The sequence below is a fragment of the Egretta garzetta genome, unplaced genomic scaffold (assembly GCF_000687185.1).
Source record: "Egretta garzetta isolate BGI_Z169 unplaced genomic scaffold, ASM68718v1 scaffold154, whole genome shotgun sequence".
NCBI classification, from domain to species: Eukaryota; Metazoa; Chordata; class Aves; order Pelecaniformes; family Ardeidae; genus Egretta; species Egretta garzetta.
This window is the reverse complement of record NW_009259600.1, coordinates 4,886,580-4,911,464: the sequence shown is the minus strand read 5'-3', so window position 1 is coordinate 4,911,464 and position 24,885 is coordinate 4,886,580. Positions and strand designations below refer to the sequence as shown.

General features: G+C 39.3%; 1 protein-coding gene across 1 annotated transcript in view; it reads left to right on the top strand.

The window, feature by feature from the left end:
- The window catches only part of RGS22 (regulator of G protein signaling 22), a 63,399-nt gene that overhangs the window by 13,798 nt on the left and 24,716 nt on the right, over nucleotides 1-24,885 (top strand). Inside the window, exons 5-15 of the mRNA XM_035893912.1 lie at nucleotides 4,169-4,254; nucleotides 6,103-6,268; nucleotides 6,617-6,776; nucleotides 9,716-10,388; nucleotides 10,953-11,114; nucleotides 12,035-12,215; nucleotides 13,827-13,960; nucleotides 14,478-14,583; nucleotides 16,689-16,814; nucleotides 18,383-18,484; nucleotides 24,281-24,475. Of these exons, the coding sequence (XP_035749805.1) occupies nucleotides 4,169-4,254; nucleotides 6,103-6,268; nucleotides 6,617-6,776; nucleotides 9,716-10,388; nucleotides 10,953-11,114; nucleotides 12,035-12,215; nucleotides 13,827-13,960; nucleotides 14,478-14,583; nucleotides 16,689-16,814; nucleotides 18,383-18,484; nucleotides 24,281-24,475 (2,091 nt within the window). The remainder of the gene's footprint in view (nucleotides 1-4,168; nucleotides 4,255-6,102; nucleotides 6,269-6,616; nucleotides 6,777-9,715; nucleotides 10,389-10,952; nucleotides 11,115-12,034; nucleotides 12,216-13,826; nucleotides 13,961-14,477; nucleotides 14,584-16,688; nucleotides 16,815-18,382; nucleotides 18,485-24,280; nucleotides 24,476-24,885) is intronic.

Below are 24,885 nucleotides of genomic sequence, written 5' to 3'. Positions count from 1 at the left end.
GCAACAAGAAGGCTAAATTAGTGGAAAGATAGGTTGGATTTTAGAAAAAAGTTTCTCATTTCAGACTTGCTCGGACACTATCAATTTTGGTATTCTTACCTGTTTACTTTCAGGGCTTTCTTCAGCACCAAATTAGGCAGGTAAAAATTGGGAATTGAAGCATCATATGCACCTGAAAGACTACAGGACAGTGTAATCAGTTGTGGGAGTTTACCTTTAAACAATAGCTTTGGAGGAGAAAAAATATTTCACTGGGATACTTGGTTTATTCCTTTCTTGCTTACTTTGCATTGGTGTGACTGATGTGACTTCAGTTCATTTCATTCAAGGCCAGTTTAAGGTCTTGCTACATTTTTAGAGGCGGCTGCTCTACATTATGTCATAGCTGGAAAGCTGAGAGAAAATCAGGGAGTTGTAACAGTCTGCTGCTTTGCCCAGTATAAGCTTAATGGTTTTCAGAAAAGAAAACAGTGTTGAGAGAGGGCAAAAGGCAATGATGTTTAACAAAATTGAGGGCTACAAAAATGATTCGAGGGCTGGAGCATCTCTCTTATGAGGACAGGCTGAGAGTTGGGCTTGTTCAGCCTGGAGAAAAAAAGGCTGTGGGGAGACCTGATTGCAGCCTTTCACTACCTAAAGGGGGCCTATAGGAAAGATGGGGAAAATCTTTTTAGTAGGGCCAGCTGTGTCAGGACAAGGGGTAATGGCTGTAAACTAAACCAGGGTAGGTTTAGACTAGATATAAGGAAGAAATTCTTTACAATGAGGGTGGTAAAACACTGGAACAGGTTGCCCAGAGAGGTGGTGGAGGCCCCATCCCTGGAAACGTTCAAGGTCAGGTTGGATGGGGCTCTGAGCAACCTGATCTAGTTAGTGGTGTCCCTGCTCACTGCCGGGGGTTTGGACTAGATGCCCTCTAGGGGTCCCTTCCAACCCAAAACATTCTATGATTCTATGAAAATGATAGTAATGTGAGATTGCAATTATCTGCATCTAAACTGGACAAATGCTACAACAGGACAAGGCTCACAGACATCCCTACCACGTTAAATAATTATTTCACAAATACTTTTCTTGAGAGCACAAAAGCAGAAGAGCTATTCTTGATTTCTTATTTGGTCTCAGGACTCAACTGAGGAAACCTGTGCTTGTGCAAGTGTGGCTAAGGTTGCTCTCTGGGATAACCTCACATCGTTGCAACTGTGGATGGCCTTTCTCAACAAATTCAAAGTCATTTCACTATTACTTACATCTTTCGTATGGTTTGGAGCAGCTGGGCTCCTGTATTATTTAAGAATACATTTCTTTCTCTGGACCATTTTCCACAGATGGGAAGCATTATGGCCTTTTGAGGAGCAGTATGCCTGAGTACTCTTTCTTCTCCTTTTTGGGAGAAAGGGTGATGTTTCTTCTTATTTTTGACTCCTCCTTTACTGGACGGGTAACCTAGATGCCTCATCCAGCTCAGCTTGGCATCTCAAGGCTGAGCTGGAACAAAATGGCCTACAAACCAGCATGCCAAAAATTGTTACTGCAACTACACAAGGTGAAAGAAATCAGCTATATTCATCGTACTACACTACAACTGAACCAGAAGTCATCCCAGACCAACTGCATCAAGTAACTGTTCAGTTCAAAACAAATAGGATTTGATCTTTCAGGCATCAGCTGATGCTGCCTCCTTTGCTTTGACTGCTTTCTTTGCACTGACTGAAGACACTGACAGTTGCTTTAAATGTTACATTGCTACAAATAGCCACCTTGAGTGGCCATCACTGGCACATTACTAATGAAAATGAGCGATGATTGGAGAATCCTATTAGGCATTTCAGGCTACAGCCCAAATTTAAACACATGTTGCCTAAGAAATAGAATCAATTATGGAATCATAGAATGCTTTGGGTTGGAAGGGACCCCTAGAGGGCATCTAGTCCAAACCCCCTGCAGTGAGCAGGGATACCGCTAACTAGATCAGGTTGCTCAGAGCCCCATCCAACCTGGCCTTGAATGTTTCCAGGGATGGGGCCTCCACCACCTCTCTGGGCAACCTGTTCCAGTGTTTTACCACCCTCATTGTAAAGAATTTCTTCCTTATATCCAGTCTAAATCTACCCTGTTTTAGTTTACAGCCATTACCCCTTGTCCTGTCACAACTGGCCCTGCCAAAAGGATTGTCCCCATCTTTCCTATAGGCCCCCTTGAAGTACCAAAAGGCCGCGACCAGGTCTCCCCGCAGCCTTCTCTTCTCCAGGCTGAACAACCCCAACTCTCTCAGCCTAAAACACACCTAGTGGTATTTTTCTCTGTATTTTACTTCCCTCTCAGGCTGTTACAAATTTACAGATAAGCAGAAGTTCTCTATATTTGTTCACACACACTTGCAAATTATTGATATGGAGGTATCTTTTCATCAACAGTAAAAACAACTTGGCATAAAATGTAATAAGAAAAAACCCTGTGGATTTGGGTAGAATTGATCACAACTATGGAAAGAAACTGGCTGGCATCCCGCATACCTTACTTCGGAGAAACCCCAGTTCAGCAAAGCACTTAAGTATGTGTTTAACTTTAATCAAGGGAAGTTAAACACATGCTTAAACTTAAACACGTGCTAAAAGCTTTGCTGGATTGGGTCCCAGCAGGGCCTAAGGAAGCTAACCAAGGTAACAAAACCCATCAGATTAAATGTAGCATCTTTCTCTGGGGAAAGGGGAAGAGTAGAGGTTCTTTCCTTCTGATAGTATATATAATTTTGTGTACCAGCCATATACAGATGTGAACATGTTATGAATCACTCAGATAAAAAACTGGGCTATGAGTCAGTAAATACATAAATATTAAATGCCAAAATAAAGAGAAGATCTTCTGTATTTCAAAAAAGCTTGTCAGTTACCAAAAAGAGGCATACACTGTGTGGTTGGGAGTAATTAGTCTCCATCTCCACAAATTACATTATATGAGCCACTGCCAACATAAGCTTTCCATATTTTGAAATATTTTCTTCTCTCTAAATGAAACCACCCACTTTCTGAGTAATTCAGATTTTTTTAATCCCCTACAGATATATATGAGGCAGAAATAACCCTTGTCCCTAATGGAATATTAGCTCATGGAAAGAAAATTCAAAATGTAATCTACATGAACTGGATATTCGATATAGCAAGTAGCATCCATCTTGCCCAAACTTCACCTGTTGTTATGGACAAGCAGAGTTACTGCATTCTTCCAAATCATCAGTCTCACCTTCACTAAAAGGAAAAATGCACCTCAGATAAATAAAACAGATCATCCCCTAAGAGTGGAAAACATGCACTCTTAAAAAAAAAGAAATTAAAAAGTGTGCTGTGTGTCATTTCTAAGGGAAACAGCTATGGATGACTGCGGCCCATAGGCAGACAGCTTGCTCTCTGTGTAAGACTCCAGGCATAGTTTTTTGGTTAGCTGGCTCTGTGTGGCTCGCTGCTCAACACCTACCTTCCAAACCACTCTTTGGAGGCACCTCCCTTTCTGCTTTGATGAAGCACTGAGGCTTAGACCGCCTGAGCAGAAACCTGTTATGGGCCCAATTCATGAGCCGCCTAGGTTTCCAATACAAGAGTTACTGCGTGCGATGCAGTTATGCAATGCTCCAATGTAAAAGTGGGAAAGGTGATAACTGATTGGGTTTTTATGTGTTTGATTTTGGTTTTAATATCCACAGCTCTCCCATTCTGGAAGTGTAATTTAAGTTAAATGTTTTTTACTCCTCAAATTCTTGAGGAAAAATGTAATGGTGGTTATTTATAAAATGTGATAAAATCAGAAAAATTAGCAGTTTCCTATTGCAGAAAATTTATGAGCATCTAATTTGCATTTGGAATTGTACGGTAAAAGCATGATTCATACACACATTATTTCTCAAGAAAAAACACCCATGATTTCTTTAAAATGTGGTATTCTTATAGTTGAAATCAGATTTAGACCTTGTTAACTGTTAATAGGAAAGTAAGGTAACTCAATTGTCCCAGCACCATTAAGGCTAAACTGGATAACAAAGGTGATGTTCATTGTGTATTTGTCTTCCTGAGACAATGCTTCTGTACAAGGGGGATGGAGAGAATCTGTTACATGCCAAACAAAACAAGAAAGTCAAGAATTCTGCACATCTTTGGCATTTCTTCTTTCATAGTGTCTTGATCGAGAACAAGCAATTCAGTGGATTAAGAAAGAAAGGCTTCCAGCATTTCTAGAAAGTGACTGTTACTTTGAATACAGGTACTGCAATCTTTTATGCTGTCTCTCAGTTTCAAATTTGTACATTTTTCTCTTCTGTCTAATTCATCTTGATGGTACCCTTAATATGCTTTCCCACCTCTCATCCTGTTTAATTTTAGCATTTTAGTGACCTGGATAAAGTAAAATCAGTGATTTTTTTCACTCATAGTTCTGTAATTTTCCTTGGCGATGAATTACATACTATATTACACCACTACGGAGAGAGGAAGAGTGGGGTTTGCTGATTTCTGAATCTCTGTTCCACTGAGATATCATGGTAGCAATGCATCTCTCTCTAATCAATATGGAGGGTATGCGAGTGAAAGATACGAATCCATGAAATCTATTTGGAAAAAACAGTCAGTCCTTTTATTTCAATTAGTTTTGTATCTTTGGGCCTACAGTCAGTCTTCCTTTTGCAAGGTTCTCTGGGGGATGCTGTGGCATAGTTGGATGATTTACAGTTATATACTTGCTATATTTTTCCAGATGTCCTTTCAGCAGGTGTTCAGGAGATTTAGTATGTTTTTTGGAAGGGTCTGCCTCTATATTTCTTAAGGTTGTGTCTAGATACTGGTAATTGTAATGTGTTTTAGGGGTCCTACAAGGAGAGGCAGCCTGGTGTTAGGGTTCACAAAACTCATGGTTGGCAATTGTAATGACAGACTAGTTACTGGGGTATGGACTTCTGCTTGGAAAATTTCAAAATATTTTTAACTTTCAATATCACAAAGACTGCATTTAAGTTCAAGGGGAAAACTGTGCAAAGAATAAACACACTGTGAAAGAGTGCTCCATTTTTACATTTAATAACAGCTGCTTTACATGTATCTGTGCCCCGTGAAACACTAAAAATTTTCTAAAAACCACACTGAAACACTAAAAATCTTCTGCTATAGCAAAGTTTTTCCTTGATCAAGCAGAGTTACCTAAGAGAATTACATAAAATTAACTTTAAATATGTGCTTAATATCCATTAACATCAGTATTTTAAGTTGCTTTCCTGAATCAGGATCAAGATAGGCAGAGATGCTAAAGGGGAAACTTGCATTTAAAGATGAAGTTACCCTAACCCTAGAATGAAATCCCATTTGTCCTCAAACAGTGGGGACAAACAAAAGCTCATGGTCATAGACTCAGACATAGGCTGCTTCTTCCTTTCACATGCCCCTTGGCTGGTTTTGTACTGCTTTCTGAGTTAACTGAGTAATTTCTGCCACTGTTCTTGGGCCCAGATCATCCTCATCATTGCCATGTGGTTCAAGGCTTGCTTCTCCCGAACATCACAAGGTTCACATCAACACGAGGTAGCACTGGAGTGCTATTCCACACGATGAAGTCCTTATACAGCAGCTAGCTGAACGTGGTAGTGCCAGCTGTCTTGTTATCATCTGAAAGTTCAATTAGCATGATCACTGCTGTGGCATCACTGCTGGAAGATTGCTTGTATCAGGACCAGCAAATGCAGCATCTGAGTAGTGACACAGGGCTTCTGCAATCTGGGAGAATAGTTCCATTTTAGCAATCAAAATGTTGAAGGGCTTCTTGGCAGGGCTTGGGACTGCATAGATCGCGCAAGATCATCCTGACAGAAATCAGTTTTACTGGTAAGCTTGATAATGCAAAGCAGGCCACCAACTGTAAAGCTGGTGGGCTATGTAGTGGCAGTACTGGCATTTATGTGTGTGACAGCGGGTGAGGAGTGAAATAATAAAGCAGATCATGAAGTTCCTTGTAGCAATTTATTTTTAGAGTGATCACGGGTTTTATTGCCTATTCTAAGGAAAAATCAACTGTTTTTCTGACTAAAAGCTAAAATTAACTGTTTTCTTTAATGTTTAATTTCAGGCTAGCTAAATTGATATCACAGGTAGAATGGAGCAAGACTGGCATTAATTTCATTATAGATAGTGACTACTATCCCTGGATAAAGAAGCAAGACCCAAATTCTCCCCCTCCTGTGGAGGATGACATTTTGTTGACTATGAAGAAATTCTACATATCGCTTGGACAGGTAAAATAAACATGTTTAGTGGGTGTAACATCAAGCTAAGTTGAATGCATTGGGTTAAATTATTGTAACTGAGGTCACAAACCAGTCAGACAACTGATTCTCTGAATACCCCTTATTTTCAAATCTTTTTGTACTACAGAGGAAGGTTGATGGGTTGTAACACACTTTAAAGAGAAGCTGTGTTACAAGTATGCTCAGCTACTGTCATGCAGCTCTCCTCACTGGGAACTATCATTACAGAAATCTACACAAATTACATAAAATGACTACAGAATTAAGCCCTCTGCTCTCAGAAACAGTGCAATAAAGAGAGAAATTTGAATTATTCTATGACATTTCTTTTCCTAGGCTACAGTTTCTCAGACAAAGGATTGGTTTACATTAGCAAAACAAAGTGAATCCATGCAAACTACAGATTCATTTATGCATCCTGTATCTTCTAGTCAAATTCAAGATATTCAGTGTTTGCCTGGGCATCATGAAAGAGACCAAAAAGACAGCTTTCTGGGTAAGTAACAGGGGCTCAGCCATAGTATCTATAACACAACTCTCACTAGGTGGAAAGAAAAAGCATTCCAAGGAATTGCTGCTAACCCTGCTTATTACCTTCTGAGTATTGCATGGTGTCTTAGGCCTCAGATAGGGATTTGTTTCTTTCCATAGCCACAACATTAAATAAAAATCTGAGCTAGTAGCCAAGTAGTTTTGTGATAGCAGAAGCCTGTTTTCTTATATATTTCTGTCCCATAGATGCCTGTAATTTTCAGCTGAGGGGTTTTTTTTTTCCCATTTGATATGTTTTGAAAGACTTCCTTGTCTGGATTCTTTGGGTATTTGATAATGTATGATTTGTGTTGCAGCCATCTTCTTAGGGTATTTATGTTGGGCACTTAAAGACCTTTTGGCTGCCAATTTTTATGAATCTTACAGAGCGTAATTGCTTGTGACACTCCTGTCTATCTGTCAAATTTAACTGAAATTGTTCAGGAGGTTTCAAAGGTACTGGGAGAGAACATACAGATGCACAATTGGACATACTGATTGCATAGCCTTGCTTCTGCTCTGTAGGCAGTAGCAAGATGAACAGAGAAGTCTCAGCTCATACGTAAGGAGTTCTCTCTTCCCCCATTCTCAGAGGAAAAAGCAGCCATTCCACTTTGAGACTTGTGCTGCCAGGACCTTGAAGTCCCCATGGCTGAATGGAAAATTGGAAGACCCAATAACTTCAGAAGTCTGTCTTCTTCCCCGAACCCATGAGGATCATTCCAGGAAGTATATTGCTGATGCATGTATTATTAACGAAGTTATTCAAGTCACACCTGTTTGCAGCTCATGACTCTGCCACTACTTTTTGCAGGGCCTTGAGCAGAGAGTTCACAAGTGCACCATTCTTGCAGAGTGTCGCCATGTAGTGTGGCTCTGTATTGCAGTGGGCTGGCCATAGGCCTATGGAAAGCCTCTCTGTCTCTTCTTCTGCTGCAGTTGTCCTGCAGTCAACAGCATTTTGCCTCTGAGTATTTTACATCTTCTCACTGAAAACTTTATCTTATAACATAGACCTTCAATTTACATGTGCTTATCACTCTTCTTTATACTTATTTAATGGGAGATCCAGCATTCTTTCAGTCAGAAAACTTTCTTTAGGCACAGTATTCACCTGGTGTAGGGGTCAGGCACTGGAAGCAATAAAGGGCATCAGTTAAGTTTCTCAGAGCCAGCCTGCAATTAGAAAGAGTTCAACAGCTGAAAGTATTTGCTTGGGCAATCCAGTTTGAATTCCTTGCTCACTGCTTCGGTTGGATCAGGGTTATCAATTAATGTCTTGAGCAAAACCCTGAGCCACTTGGCTTTTGATTACTTAAGAGCTGTGTATCTCTCTCCCTAATTTTCTCAGGTCCTATGAAACCATTCTTCATGTTTCCATTTCACAGAACTGTGTTCAGAAGCTATATATTTTCAAGTGAAAAGATTTGAAATAGTTTAATAATAAGAAAAGATATTTTAAATCACACTATTTTTATTTTAATGTCAACATATTGTGCCATATGTACTTACATATGAAATTATGTAAGTGCAGAGCAGGGAATCTCTATGCCATGTTCCTAACCCAACTGCCTGTCTGTGACAGTAGCCAGCACTGGTTAAATGTGGCTTATTTTCTGAGGAAGATGGAAGGAAAGTCTAACTGCCATTGCCATTTATTGACTAGGCCACTGTAGGGGTTACACAGGCTGACAACATTACAAATGGGAATTCAGTGGATCTGAGAGATTTAGTCCTTTTGTATCAATGTCTGATGTAGTGCGTGTGCTCAGAGGTTGTAGCAGTCTCCTCACTGACAATGTTTTTGCTTTAGTGATCCAATAGAGTACCATACACCTTAGCTTTAGGAAAATACTAAGATTCAGTTCATTCTATAGTTTAAACACTGGATTGATATGAAAATATCGTAAGGCCACAATTGAATTATGACTGGTTTTTTTTACTTTCACTGAGATTCTGCTGCTGTTCACAATATCTGTAGTTATTCTGCTCAGTTTTACAGCGCTGACTTGTACAGCATTAACCTAGCTAAGCAGTATGTATAGTCAAGGTTATCTTTGCTAACATGCTCCAGAAGTTCTTGATTTTCTAAAAGTCTCGCAGAAGTAGAAAAGATATATGAGCAAGTTAAAGCAGTAAGTTTCTTTCTCAGCAGACCAGGATGGCAGGGCCCGCTTAATAGTATGGGGATGATGAGAAGTCAGGTAAAAGAAATCAAGTGGAGAAATGCAGACCAAAAAACCAGGGTGGTCACTGTTCTGAACTTGTTAGTTCTGAAACATCTCAAAATGGAAGAGAGCCATTTCTGGGACGTAGACTGGACTGCAGGATTGTTAAACGTTTCCAGAGCCCTTGACATAATAGTTTGTTTTGTTGTCCTTCTATGTATGTCAAGATTTTACCCAAATGACAGAGGCCTGTTTTATGTTTTAGTCTTTTGCAATAATTAACATAAGTAGACAAAGAATTATCACTTAGTAGCTTCCTTAAGCCTAAACAAAAACCAGCCCTGCTACATACTGTGACTTTGATCAAAGTATGACCAAATGCTCAGGAAGAAACCAGGCCTTGCAGCACAACAAGGTGGCTTAACAAATGCTGAGGAGCTGGGATGCTCAGCTGAGTAAACAAGACAATTGGCTCCAGAGGGAGTTGTTCCTGAACATTGCTGCTCTGCTGGAATTCAAGAGGGAATGATTTTCTGAGTCACGGGGCTGAGTTTCTAGCCAGATAGTAACAGCAGAGGCACCTCTGCTATTCTCTGCTCTGCAGCGTGACATGGTCTGATTGTTCTGCAGCAGCACAATATAAATATGTTGCATTTTTTAACTTGGAAATGTTGATATGCAAGAGAACAGTCCTGAATCAAATGGTGTTCAATGATCTTTTTCTGATTTAATGCAGAAGCAGGCTCCTTGTCTAAGGAATGGAGTTTCCTTTCCCCTTCAACGACAGCATCAGCAAAACCCTACATTATTAGGGAGACATCCAGAGAGGCTGAGGAGGGTTCTTGTGTGGCCATTGCTGAACGTCTTTCCCATGATCAGTCAGTTTATCTAGACCCGAAATGGGACAGTGCAGCGAAAGAAGAAAATGGACAGGAAAGTGCAACTTTTCAGACACCGGAAGAATTCATACCAGCTTATACTCAATTTGTAATGAAGGAACCTATTTCAGAACTGACCCACCAGCCAGCTGCTGACATTGAGAGTGATGCGGATTTCCACAAACAACAGCCTGAAGTCTTTATACATGAGTTAGAAAATAATGAATTTGCCCGTGGTACTGCAGAGTCCTTCTTTTCCCAAAGTTCTTCTCCATTTACTGTCTTGGACTCCAAGGGAGATGTAAGAGAACGAGATAGTGAAGAAGTAAGCTTAAGATCAAGTTCTGAAAGCGATGGGGCAGACAGTAGGGCTGCCTGGTGTATTAGTCACAGGACTTACGACACTGGCAACAGACATGAGTTTGAAAGATTCAAGAAGTTCATTAAAGGAACACTTGGGGAGAGATACTGGTGGCTCTGGATGGATATTGAAAGACTAAAGGTTCTTAAGGACACTACAAGGCAACAAAGGTACTTCCCATTATTTAACAGTTATTCCCACTGTTTTAATACTTGTAATCCAGGTAGACGAATGCAGGTTTTGAGATTTCAGAATAAATTGTAATGTTCTAATAGAACACACACAATTAAAGTAATCACAAGTGTCCTGACAAGGTAAGTCAGGAATGACTCTGCTGAAGCTGATAAAACTCTTTTTGCAGAGTCATGTTTGCAAAGCTTACATGGAATCAGAATCACTGTAGTATTAAGGCTTTCTTAGAAAGAGATTTGGAAAACAGATGGCAACAGAAAAAAAAAAAAAGGAATAAAATAATTTAAATTCACAAGTAGGGCATTCAGTATGACAAACTGCTTTAGTGAAAGGCTCTGCTGGATTTAGATTGTCTATTCTAAGGCACTGCACATTTTATCTTATTCTCAACCTGTCTCTAATTTGCAGAAAAATTGTTTTGGCTTCTGCCACTTGCAATTAAAAACATGTTGCATGACAACAGTTTAACCACTAGGATGAACTGTACTTAGTTCTGTATAGCATCTGATACGTGCTTATCTGACTATTTTTGTTGACTCAAGGCAACTCAGTAAGATGAAAAAACTCTATCTGCTGAGCAGTGGAGACTATTTCCTCAGTTCTGAAGTGTTACTCAGACTTGATCTACTGCATGGAGATCAGTGGAATATATGGCATTTAAGACGGATTCAGCCTGAAGTAGTGAAACCTCTACTTCTTTACTGGTATGAAAAAATGAACATGAACTAAGATTCTGTTGTTTAACAAATTTCCCTTTTCTTTGATATGCCTATTAGGTTTATCTCACTTATTCCATTGCAATTATGGGAAGCAATGTCGTAGTAAATACTAGCAGATATTGCCTCTGAATTTTTAGTTGAGCCTAAAATACAGTGGAATCAGCTGAGAAGCCACGTAGATCTGCCCTTGTTATTTTACTGCCAAAGCATCTGAGCTACTTTGTGTATAGATGCCCTGGATACCATTCAACTAAACTTCAGGCTGCAGGGTAGGGAAACCCCTCCAGGCATAGAAGGTTAATTCTGTCCTAAGCTATTCCCCATACTGCCCTTCTCAAGTTTCTGAGGATGCTCTGTGTATACATCTATGTGGAATTTGTCCCTGAGACTTTACTGTTCAATGTCTGTCATACAAATTGCTTTTTACATATTGACAGCTTAAGCAAGGACACAAATTCTAACCTATTTCCAAAACATAACCTAAATTTTTGAAGGTCTTCTCCCTCCCCAAGAGGGATCAACAAATTACAGGCATAAAGAAATACCTGCAGTTGTGAACTCTGCTGTGGAGCGTCATGAGAGTTGTGGTCTGTGTCCTGTGACCTGCAATCCTTTCCTATTCTTTGCTGTAGGATGGATGGGGCATAGCCTACTGCAGACTCATACAGAGGCAACTATGTAATGGTGCAGAATTTGCAACCTAAGTTTATGTGTAGCTTGGTTTTAGATTTGGAAGAGTGCAATGTCTAAGCATATCTTTAACACTAACTGATTTTTAATTCTAGGTACATACAGCACCATATCTTGATACAGTAAACACCATCACGTGAAAAAAAAAAAGCCGAATAGCCCAGTATTTAATGTTTTGGGAAAGTTCTACTTATCAGCTTTTTTTTTTTTCCGAGGGGTCCCAGATTTTGTGTCACTCATTCAACAGCAATAGAAACTGCCAGTGCAAAGCTGAAGCTCTGGCACACATGCCAAGAGAGACCAAGGGTGGACATTGATCCTTTTCCACAAATGGTATCTTTGCTACCACTGACAACTAAGTCTTGCATGCCCAGGATACCACCTTCCCTTCCTCAGGTAGGTAGGATCACAACATTGAAAAACAAATCCTTGTCCCATCAAAAATCGTGATAAAACTCCCCAAATTCAATGAGACGAGAATACGGTACTTTGTTGTTAGGAAGTCAAGATTTAGCAAACTGGTCTGTTGCAGATGGTTATGCATAAAAATGCAGCAAAATTTTACTATACTTTATGCAACAGGTTGCTATAAATTGAGTCAATTTATCTTCTCAGTTACATCCTGGCTATTTCATGAGTCTTTTGGCTATTGAAATTCTCAGAACTGCAAAATTAAGATTCTGCCCTCCAACCAGCCCTATCTTAATCCAGAGTAATACTTACAACTTCACTGCAGTTACCCTGAATCTGCCCCTCATGTTTGTAAAAAGGGCAGAGTTCTGCTCATTTTCTATCACCACAGTCCTTCAGTCAGCTACACGTGATTTTTGCTTTCTAGAGGGCCATGAGCCACACAACAAAAACCCTTTCACAGCATGTAGCTTGCAGGTGGCCAGTTCAGTTTTGACTCTTCTTTATTGAAAGCCTGAATTTGAGAGACAGCTGCAATGAAAGCTGCAGGTTTTCAGCAACACCGTGTTAAGCCTCAGGACAGAAGGTGCGGTTCCAGTATCAGGAACTCGATGGTCTATGCCACAGATCTGTTCGCACACACCTTTGTTACTTTGAGTTGGATAGCTTTAGACTACAATTATTTTTTTTTAAAACACTAAATCATGGAGATAAGGGAGGAAAAAAAGTGGGACAGTTTTCCTGTTCTGAAGAAGCTGGGTTCAGGAGCCAGATTCCTGTTGATCACAGCAGAAATGGGAGCCAGAAGCAGCTGCCTCTTACAGAGACCAGTTCTGGCTTCACAAGGTGTGCTAATGACCCAGGACTAGCTGTAGGTCAGGGAGACAGGATCCTAACTCTGCAGGTTCTCCAGCCCCTGTTGAGTTCAGCACTTGAAGAAAACTATGACCTGGCACCCATGAACCTCACAGAATCAGCTGATGGAGTGTTTCTTGCTGCTTTTTTTCTTCTTTTTTTTTTTTTCCCATGAAAAATCTGGGCTTTTGAATCTTCCAGCTCCACTGTGCTTGCAAGAGCTTAGAAAGAGCAGCAACTCTGGGTGAATTTCTGAGGGCAGTCTAAATGCAACTGGCATCTCCAAAAAGTCATAGCATGATTTTGTTCAAAATAAGTCAATGATGGTCTAAACAGAATGCCCCCTTTCTCTCTTAGTCTGAGTGACTGTATCTATCTTAGAGCCTTGGTTTATAGTGAGCTATTTAAGGTAATATTTTAGTAAAGATTCACAAAGCATGTTCACATGCTCTTCATGACATCCTCTGTAATTCTGCACACAGTGCATGTAACATATTTCTACCTGTTAAAAATGTAATTTATAAGTTATAGTGGTTATTAAGTTGTGCTGAAAAATCTTGGAAGATACCCAGAGAAGCTTTTTGCAATTTGCAGCATTATATATGTGATTGACAGGAAAAATGGTCCTGAAAATCCTTGAATGTTTTTGAGTAGTTAATGAGAACATGTTAAGAAAACACAAAGATGGAAAAATAATTGGAATTGCCTTATTTTTCTTTTATGTTTCTACTTATATTTTAGAAAAGTAGAACAAGCTCACCAGCAACTTTATTAAAACTAGCTACACCAAATTTCTCTTTGAAGAAATCATTATCACCTACTCTGCCATCAAGTCAGAGCCCCCGAAGGGAAGACATTTCTAGCAGTAGAAAGTGGTAAGTACAAAAGTCCCTTGTATGTCTTTCTGCACACCAATACACCTCAAATATTTATGAAAGGCTTTTAGATCCTACTGTTTTCATGAATGCTTTTCTTTAATATAATAATCTGCTTGAGAAGGCACAGATTGCGTGCATGGAGAATTCCTCCCTGGCTGATTAGTTTCTCATTTGTTTGTACCACAACACAAAAGAGTTTATTTCTCCAAATACAGGCGTTTTACTCCCTCTTGTATAATTGTTGATGTTCTCTACATACATTTATATTGTTTAACCTGTCTCAAGTGCTTGCCCTCAAAGATATGCTGTGTCAGGGATTTCCACAGGGCCACATGAAAAAGTATTCCTCTACATTTCTTACATTTATTATAAATTTGAACTTCATGTAAGTTTTCTTCTACTATTCACTATGTTATTTTACTTCTTTCATGCCCCTTCCTAGTTGTTTATTTTATAAGCAGTCCCAGTTTTTTCTTAAATAGGTATTGAAAATTTTGTTTGTTTGTGGATCCAGGCCAAAGTCAGTGAGCAGAGGCATGATTCATTGCTCAGCTTTGGATGGCACTGCAGACTCCAAATACCAGGGTCACAGGAAATACACCTATGCTGAGCTTCTCCCGGTAAATAGTGCTTGAACATTTTAGTTGTCTTGAATCAAGGGTTAAACCACTTTATTCTGTAGTATTAAAGGGGAAATAGTCATGATGGGGAGAAATTGGTTTGATTATGTGAATGTCAATGCTGTATGCAGAGGTATAATTAGAATGTCAGCATTTTCTGTGTGGTATCTGTCACCTATTTGATAGGAAATCATGGCACATGCAGAGGTTTATTTTCACTAGAAAGTGTTGATCTTCTCCATGGTGACCATGTGGTCAGTAGGCTATTGCGGAAAACTCACCGGATAAATGCTTCAGTGGAATCGTTGCCTAGGAAAGTATACTAGACTTACAGTGAAAACTGAATCTGCCCTAGAAAGTCATTAAAATAGTAAAAATTTATAAGAGAAAAATGCTTCACTTGTACAATTCCTCTTTATTGCTTGTGTACTTCACTCTTTTCTTTGTTGAATTATTGCCTGTTAAGCAGGACCTCAGTTCAGCAAACCTCAGGAGGGACAGGCTGCACAGAGGAGCCTTTTCTCAATAACTGTTAAAATGCCGACAAATCAAACATGTGATTTGGCAATTTAAAATATATCCAAAACTTTTCAGGTTTGTGGAATGATCTTGAAACAGCCTGCTGTTTCATGGCGGTATTGATACCCGTGGCCTCACAACTGAAAAAAAACCATTATGAAATCTGGGTCTGTTTACATATGCATGGAGTTTGTTGATCCCTTGAGCACATAGAATCATAGACTCATTTGGTTGGAAAAGACCTTTAAGATCACCGAGTGCAATTGTACATGTCCACTACAAAACCAGGCCCCTAAGCACCTCGCCTACCCTTCTTTTAAATACCTCCAGGGTACCACTTCCCTGGGTAGCCTGTTACAGTGCCTGATAATCCTTTCAGTGAAGAAATTTTTCCTAATATATAAGAATATATATAATAAACATGATTGTTTTTCACATCAAAATCATACTTTGTTTATCATTTCATTATGTACCTTCCTCTGGCCTCTCTGTGAGCACTGTCAAAATGAATGTAATACTGTGTACAGTTTTGGTTCCCACTATGCAAAATAGATGTGGAAAGGCTGGAGGGGGTCCAGAGAAGGGCCACCAAGATGATCAAAGGGCTGGGAAGGCTGCCATATGAGGAAAGGGTGAGAGAACGGGGTTTGTTCAGCCTTGAGAAAAGGAGGCTTAGAGGGGATCTCATCACCATGCACAGGTACTTAAAGGGTAGTTACAAAGAAGATGGACACTCCCTTTTTTACAAGGAGTCACATGGAGACGACAAGGGGGAATGGGTACCAGTTACTCTTGGAGAGATTCCGATTGGACAGAAGAGGAAAATTTTTCACAATGAGAACAGTCAATAATCTCCCCAGGGAAGTGGTTGACTCCACTACACTGGACACTTTTAAGAAGCAGCTGGACAGGGTGCTGGGCCATCTCTTCTAGACTGTGCTCTTGGCTAAAAAGCTTGGACCAGATGACTTGAGGTCCCTTCCAACCTGGTATTCTATGATTCGATGATTCTTCAAACACTGCAGGAGCTAGCCATAGTAAAGGGCATGGCTTTCCTCTTCCCTAAAATGCTCATGTTTGATGCTGGTGTCAGTGGTGTAACCCCAGGAAACAAATCTTTTGTTCCATGATAGTTAATTGGTTTGAGGCTTGACCAAATAACCACCTGTTAAATTCTGTTGGTTCAAAACACAGTTAGCCTGAGCTGAGACAACTTTTGACAGGGAAGTGATATGGTTTAGCATCATTGGAATTCCTCAGATTCGAAACTGAAGAGTTAATGAGAGAATTAAGGCCAGGTTTGTTTTCCTGTTTCAAGTATTGAGGAACCACCTAAGGAATGCTATGGTCATTTTGCTACTCTGCATGCCTTCAGTCATCAGACTTATTCCATTGGATGTGAATATTTAGTGGGAAATAGTAGAGAGCTATGATCAATTGCATATATAATAGAAAATGGATTCTGGTTTCTTGGGGTAAAGAGACTAATTGAACACACTGCATGGCCCTCCGTTGCAATGTACTGACATTTGAAAATAATGAAAACCTGTTATTCCTTGCTGTATAACTATATTTTATTTGTCCAGGGGAAAAGTGCTGCTGGCAGTGTTGTCTTAGGGGGATCAAGAATGGAAAGCATGCTGCAGTCTCTTTATGTGGAGAACAGAGCAGGCTACTACTTCACACACTTCTGTGAGAAGTCAGGGAATAAGGTATGAGCATTTTCCTACCCTGTGATAATTTAGTCCACAATTGACTCAATGCCAAGTTATAGAGGGCAGCCAGACTGAAAAAAAAAAATGGAGAAAGAAAGATTGATGACTGGATGAATTATTACTTGTGAGACTCCAATCCCTCAACAACAATAAACTGTTCGTGTGTATATTCAAACTAATGACAGGTCTTAACCAAGATGTCAGATCCTAACTGCCTCAAACCTATTGGAAATCTGATTGTACCATCAGGGATAAAAAAAGACTAATCATCTTTAAAAACTAGCCTTTAACTTGGCAGAAAAAATGAGGTCTTAACCCACAAAACCTTTTTTTTAAAAAGATGGAAAATCCACTATGCTATTACTCATGATAATCTGCCTCCTTCTTACTTGTTGGGTTAATGATGTCCAAAATCTCCAATGTTTTAAAAACGTTCTTCTGCTTCCACGAAGCTTCTTGGATTTCTGAGAAACATAATACTATTTCTTCTCTGCCGTCAGCAGATCCATCATTCATTGCTGGGTGTAAATTGAGGATTGGTTGGAACAAGTTATGAATCTGAGTCAGTGTTTAGTGATTTTGCAGAAAAAATTGAGTCTTTAGGGGAGATGTGAATGCAGTCAAGATGGACATCTGTTTCACCGCTGGCACAACCCAGAATTCAGCAGCAGTAGCTAGAAATGCCTTTGGCTACCAGAAGGCAAGAACCAGTGTTTCCAAAGCTGAATACTTCAGCTAAAAATGTTAAATGAGTATAGATAGAAATCTAAATAGAAGTAACTTACTTTTTCATGGCAGATAGGCACACACCCACATGTCCTCTAGCCTTTGCAGGTGCCAGACTTCTTTGAAAATTATTTCTTTAAGGTCTTGTCTAAAACTGTGGAGCCGATTTCACTCATATGACAAGTCTGGCAGGCTACAGTATGTGAAGCAAGGTTTCCTTCCCCTATCTTTTTGGAACATTTTCTTTACTGTCCAGTGATGGGGGTTTCAGGGTATTTTTAAGATCCAAACCCCGTAAGCACATGATTAAAACAGAGGACTTGGGGAAAGATCTAGGCTCCTTCTCTGAAAGATCTGATGTTTGTTTGAATTTATGAAATGAGGCCAAGACTCCATGCCTCAGAAATGCATGTAATAAAAATGTAATGATAGTCGTAGTAACGTATGTCAAGTACACAATATTTAATTGTTTTGGTTATTGCTGCAAAATACTGTTTCACCATGGCACCAATTCTGCATGTCCATTATCAGCATTTCTTCTTTAGTGCTGGCTTTACGCCACTGAAATGTGGTTACTCTTCAAATGTTAACTGCAATGTTAACAATTTTAATGGCCAATTATGCATAAAGGATACAATAAAAGATATAGTATCACAGTAACGATGCCATTAAATATGTTGTCCTTCTGCCAGTATGCAGCAGAAGATTAAATCCATCTTAAATTGAGCTTGATTTATGATGAACCCGAGGAGCTAAATAATTACTTGCATTGGAAAGTCAACCTTTTATAAAGCTGTGATATTTGGGTAGCAATAACTTACAGTATTTTTCATCTCTAGTTGTGGAAGAACAGCGCGTACTTTTGGTTTGACCTACAGGCTTATCATCAGCTTTTCTACCAAGAAACTCTTCATCCTTTTAAAATATGCAAGCAAGCTCAAGTAAGTTGTAAATAATGTGTTTTCCCTTCACAAATACATTTGTTCAGTGTAAAGACTGAAAAGAAGATAGAAAGTAGAAAAGTTTCCAAATCTTGACAACCCACGCTAAAGTAAATCTGGTTTGTGGACAATAAAAGAAGCTCTTTGGACTGTTTCCATGGAATTTTTTGATTTAAATGTTAAACATGCATAGTTTAATTTCTAGGCTCTGCTGTCTGTTCCTGGTTTTATCTATTATACTCAGTTTACCTAATCTCCCCTTTGCTACTCTGTGTCGTATGTGGAAACTGTCTGCTTAGTGTTAACATCAGAGATAATATTTTTTCTAAATCATCTAATTGTGCTGTACCTTTCCTTCCATCTCCTGTGTGGGTTAGAACGGCAGGTCTCACAGTCCAGATCTCAGATAATAACCTCAGTCATGAAAATGGGTCTTTCAGTTGTCAGTCCTGTTTTTCTTTTTCTGATTGTCAGGGCATCATGCACTTTTTGCAGTCATCACACCACCACCACCACCACCCCCATTTGATCTTTAGACCCTCATTTACTGTCAAGCGGAACTGATATTTCCTATAGACAAGTATTCTTAATTGAGCATGCACTTTAAGTCAGGGAATAAAACAAAAAATGAACTGATTCACCACATGGGTGCTGATAGCTGTCACTGACTGCAGCATAGTCTGATACTGCCAGGGAAGGAGGCTGCAGCAGTGTGATATCATTAGAAGGACTCCAAACAACTTTAAAAATCACTTTGTGAAACTTTGGTCTGTTTTTCCTCTGTAAACATCGTGTAGGAGTATATCCTATCTGCATATTTCAATATATGCTGTAATAGAGCAAGGCTACTTCACATGTCGTGGGAACAAATATCTGTAGAGAGCAGTGGAGAATAATCTCTTTGTATGGCGTATGTTACTGAGCATCTGCACTTCCTTAAATTCGTCTTCTTTTCCTACTTGGAGGATTTACTGGGGCAAATGATAGAATTTTGCATATTTGCCCAGAAATCTCGCCTGAATCAGTGTTATTTGTACAGAAACTCCAAGCAGAGGCTGAGGCATGGATTCTTCCTGCTCTTCTGTCACACGCTGGCTAACTTGAACTGCTGCCCTATTTAGTTGTTTCCCCTCCAGCTCTACTCACAGCCTGAGGCTGAGGGCAACAGACTGTACCCCTAAGACTGACTGTCTCTCGTACCTTCCCAGGCCTGTGTGTGGATAGGGACCCTGCTCACAACAGGCACGCAAGTTAGCCATATCTGGACTGTGTCTTCATTTTCCTATATGCTTTGTTGCAGGCCAAATCTTAGGTTATGGTCCAAGATGGTTTTCAAATTGGTTTCATTTCAGACAAGCTTACATTCTTCCTGCAGTGGTTGCATGGCTGAAAATTAAGGCCCAGGTCTTTTTTACTTTCCTTATCTTATTTCCAGTGCTGGCCTGGTGGTGACAGCAGAACATCGTATAATCACTGTTACCAGGCAATTGCAGAGAGCTACGTACAGATAGCCATTAAAGTAAATACATCAAAACGAAATATGTGAAGCTGTTCCATTAGCATAACTAACAGCTGAAATGTAACATAACAAATCAACACATGTGCTACAACATTTGGTATCATTCTCAAGCTTGCCTTTTAAGGCTGCGCAAAAATTATTCTTGTTTTCATTGGAACACGGTAAAGAGTCAAGCTGCATCCAATCTACAGAGCCTGCTCATGGAAGAGATGCCTTCCCAAATTCTGCGCTCACCTTTGGCACTATAAGATAGTCATTCCAAGTACTCCTAAGAGAATGTGGATCAGATTCGCACAACACATCGTCATATATATTTTACTATTTATTACAGAATGAGACATCCAGACTATTCTGGATATGTTCTGCCTGCTTCCTGTCAGAAACAAGAGCAAACCTGGATTGCTGTGTATCTGCTACTCATTGTTTCATTTGTTAGGCATTTTTGTCTCTGCTTTATGATAGAGCAAGAAAATGCATTCCAAGGTGTATATTCATTCATCCAGGGAAAGAAGCTACAGTGAGAATTAAATCTGACGGATAAGAAAAATGATGAGTACCAGTAATCACCCAGGAACGTATATGGTTATTTGCTGTAAACATACACACAGGAGTGTAAAATAAATTGGGAAAGAAAAGCAATACAGAAACACATATTGTAGTTTTTGATAAAAAAAAGAGTTATTTAGAGTTATGCATATGTACTTCCCATATGCAGTTTTGGGAAGTACAGTATTTTAACACCAGAACAATTTAGATAAAGGGAGTTATCATTACTGTGAACTTTCAGGGCCAAACACAAGATTTATGTTAGTGGAAAGTGATGATGGGGGTTAAGGCAGTTTAGCCTTTCAATTTAAGACCAGCCAGTGCATTGTATTCTTCCATCGTAGGATTCTGACAAGCAGCTGCACAAGCCCTTCGTTTAGATTAAAGCAATATCCATGCCTTTGGGCAGCAATACAAAGCACTTGGACTCAAATCTTTTTCTTGTTTCTCACTTCGCTCTAGTCATTCTGGGATTGCTTACCAAAGCCTTCTCATCCGGGGATGAATTCACACCGAAACCTGAGGCCTGAACAATCCCTGGTTTGGAAAGTTATAAATGAGGCCAAAGCCTTAATCTGAATTTCATAAGCATTTTGTATCTTCAGATTTGTGCCATTATAACTAATTTCAAGATGCAAACTCTAACCAAATTTCCAGATAGGGTTTTGTGTTCAATCCATCACTTATTCGAATACATTTATAGGAAAATGTATAGCTGGCAGGTAGGAAAATGCTTTGTGTTTTACAAAAGGAACAAAACATTGAATAAATGATGTATCATGTGCACCGGATGTCACATGCTTAAGATTTTTTAGGAGATTGGCCAGTACAACAGTTTCACTATTCCACTGAGATTCAGAAAACTACAAGGCTTCCTTGACATGGGAGTCAAAAAAAGGCTATGAATATTCCTTTTTTAAGAATACAATGTCTTTCCCCTCTATATCTTGCTAACTTCATTGTCCAGTGTTGAAGGCTGTGAACACAGACACTTTTCCTCTTTTTTTGGCATGTCTAGAACTCCTTGCAGTTGGTTTTCCTGCAGTCCTTGCATTCAAATCAGTGCAGATCTGCAGATGCACTTGAACCCTCAGCAAGGGACACCGGGATAAGAGCTCCTTCTCATTTCTCCCCTATCTGCAAGTGCATGCATTCACTTTGTCACTTTGTGATGTTATCTTTTTACTTGGTGGGTAAAATCCCATAGAGATGGATTCTTACAGGAATTTAAGCAAAAAGATGGCATCATGCCGAATCCTCAGAGACTGCAAATCTGCATCCTTCAAAAGTGAAGAGGCTATCCTGATTACAGCATGGAGGGTCTGGTCCTTTCAGTTCGGAAAAGTACACTCCTATAGCTAGCTTAACCGGCTCTAAATTGCTGCTTCGCATGTATTACCAGCCCTAACTATTGTTTCTGGAAAAAAATGTCTGCCTTTACTATGCTCCAGGTTTGCATGCGAAATTATACAGGACTGGGAGCAGTTCTGCAGGTAAAGCAGACTGCAAAGGCAGTCCCTAATATGGCCATATATCACAACAGTGTTTATGTGAGCAGCTTGTCAATAGTTTTTGGCCAAAACTTCCTTAGTCTGGGCAATTTCTGACTCTGTAGGCTGATATTTTTTGTCAGCTCTAAATAAGAGTAGCAAATACGCTCAAGTTAACCCATTTTATACAAAGTCATGGGGGAAAGAATAGTTCTGCCCAAGAAAGTTGTGGAGTGTTTGTTTTGATTTTATTCTTAAAACTATGCTAAAAATGACCAGCCATTTAGGGAACCAGGTTAAATATGTGTTAAAATATTGAGGACCTATTTTGGATCCTTTTCACCAATTTACAGATCCCTTGCGTGTAGTTTTATGAGTCATAACATGTGGAGAAATGTAGCCCTAATGATGAATAAAATGGTTAACCCCTCTTTAAAAAGTCTGTTTTTATAGATAGCACATCTTTATATCATTGGACTGGTCCCTTCTAATTTTGCTTTTTTTATACATTAAATGTTTTGGATTGGACTAGAACATGATCTAACTGAAACTTTACTAGTGTTAGGATTCTTCAAAATAGCTTCCAACTTTTGAAATCACTACAGATCTAGTTAATGCTGTCTCTGTTATATTTAATTTCATTTGGAGATTTGCTGAGAAGGGCGTAATTTAGGATAAACGTGGTCTTGTTCTTCAGCTAGGACTCTTCCTGTGGATGTCCTCATTCTTTGACCTTACCCTCACACCTGCGGGTCTTTATTGCATGGATAATGTGGGCCACAAGAGCCACAACCCATCTTTGTTTTCAGTGATTAAATCTACGTAAAAAGGGGGTGGAATCCTGCATAGGCAGTAAATATAGTAATCATAACAAGTTCTAACTGGGGGATGGATGGCAGCCATTGTAGCCCTGTATTCCTCAGTGACCTGATATCAGGAGGGTCTAAAGGGTCTGTTTCAAGTTGTTAAGGTCCAAAATAATGGGGATGTAGTCTGGTACCAGTGCTGTTTGAAAGAAAGAGTCCAATAAATCAGGATTTCATTTAAAACAAACAGAAACATAATTATTTAATGTACTCAAACATTCTCTCACTGTGCTTGAAATCTAAACACAACAGTGTTTTATTACTGCTTGAACACAGAGTAAATGTATTATTTTCTTCTTTTCTACTGCTTTGTAAATCTGCTGGTTACAGCTGGATTTTAGCAAGATAAGGAAAATGAGAATAATCAGAAACCTGCATTCTTCATTGGCAAAACTGTGTGATAATACACAGTGAAGATGGGCTCCTCAGTGCCATCCTAGAGAGAAATTCTGATTTATGCTACTAATCTGATCCCCTGACCATATGTTTGAAAATTAGTTAGACTTTGACTATATGAAGAAGAGAAAACAGTTATAAGTATATGAAATTTATTACGGCAGCATCTTTTTTCACTTGAGCTCCTAGATGGAGTCAGAATCATGTTGTATTAGAAAGATATTCTGGAATATCTTCTTCCAAGACATTTCTGGAAGAAAGTGTTTTTCTCTGAGTTTTCAGTGTTCTTTTTCACAGCAATTTATGAAACATTTAAAAAACAAGAATTCGACTTAGGGGACTATTTGAAAAAAAAAATCTGAAATAAAAAAAATTACTCTATGTTTCAAGAATGAGCTGCTAGTGAGAAGGAAACATTGTCCAGGTTCAGCTTTCTTCTGTTTGTACGTGTTGAATGGCAAACGCTGTGCTTCATAAGCAAGCATATTGTAATCCTTGCTTCGATAAGGATTTAGACCTCAGTCATGCAGTGGTATCTCCTGTTATGGATCCTGTGCCATGATGGAGTCTCACCAATGTCAAAGAGCTGTGCAAGAGAATCTCCACACAGAACAAAATCTTACAATTTTTCAATAATTTACAAATTCCTTTCTATTCAGAAGAGTTAAAACTCCTTTATAAGTTGGCCCAGCTCATATTCTGCAAAACAACAGTGCGCCTTCACAAAGAGTGCAGTTGCTGTAATGTTTGTGGTTATCTGAATCTAACTAAGAATCAGCCAAATATCTCCAAGCAATAATTACATCAAGCATTATTTTGTGATCTAACCATTTTAACAAGTAGGAGTAAAAATTGCATGGGGGTCAGTTACAACAATAATTGAATTTTGGAGAAAATAGTAATATTGGTAAAACTCAGCAGACTGTAACCATTGGACTGGATGATGGCTAAGAAACAGTATTCTTCTGTTTTACTGTAGTTCCTTTATGCAACTTACATTGCCCCATCTGCCAGTATGGACATTGGACTTCATCAGAGTAAGAAAAACATGATTTATCAGAAAATTGACCCTGCTTTTGAGGATCTTTTTGACCCAGCAGAAGAATATATCCTCACCGTTCTGCTAGAACCATGGATGAAGATGGTGGAAGCAGACAAATGCACTTATGGAAAGGTAACTGATCTGGATGACACCGTGAAAAATTCTTATGTCGGGGAAGAAAATCACGAGAGCCTTCATATGCAACTCTGTTACATTTATAGTCAGGAAGGGAGAAGTATTACGGGATGTTTTGCTCACCCACTCCTTTCTACTCTGATGCATGGAGTAGGCTCAATTGCCTGTGGAGAGCAGACTTCCCATCCAAAAAGAAGGTGCAGGCTTCATAGACCCCTTGGCCTGTGAATTAGGGAGGAATGCCTCCTGCCATAGCAAAATTTCTCTTTGCCCTCAGGAAGTGTCATGTTTATGCAATCTTGCCATTGATCAAAAGTAATTTTCTTATGATGGATTGCCCACAAGCACCTATGTTTTTTAACGGTAAGCACAAAATAAGCTGTGTTTCAGGAGTGTCAGTACAGTGG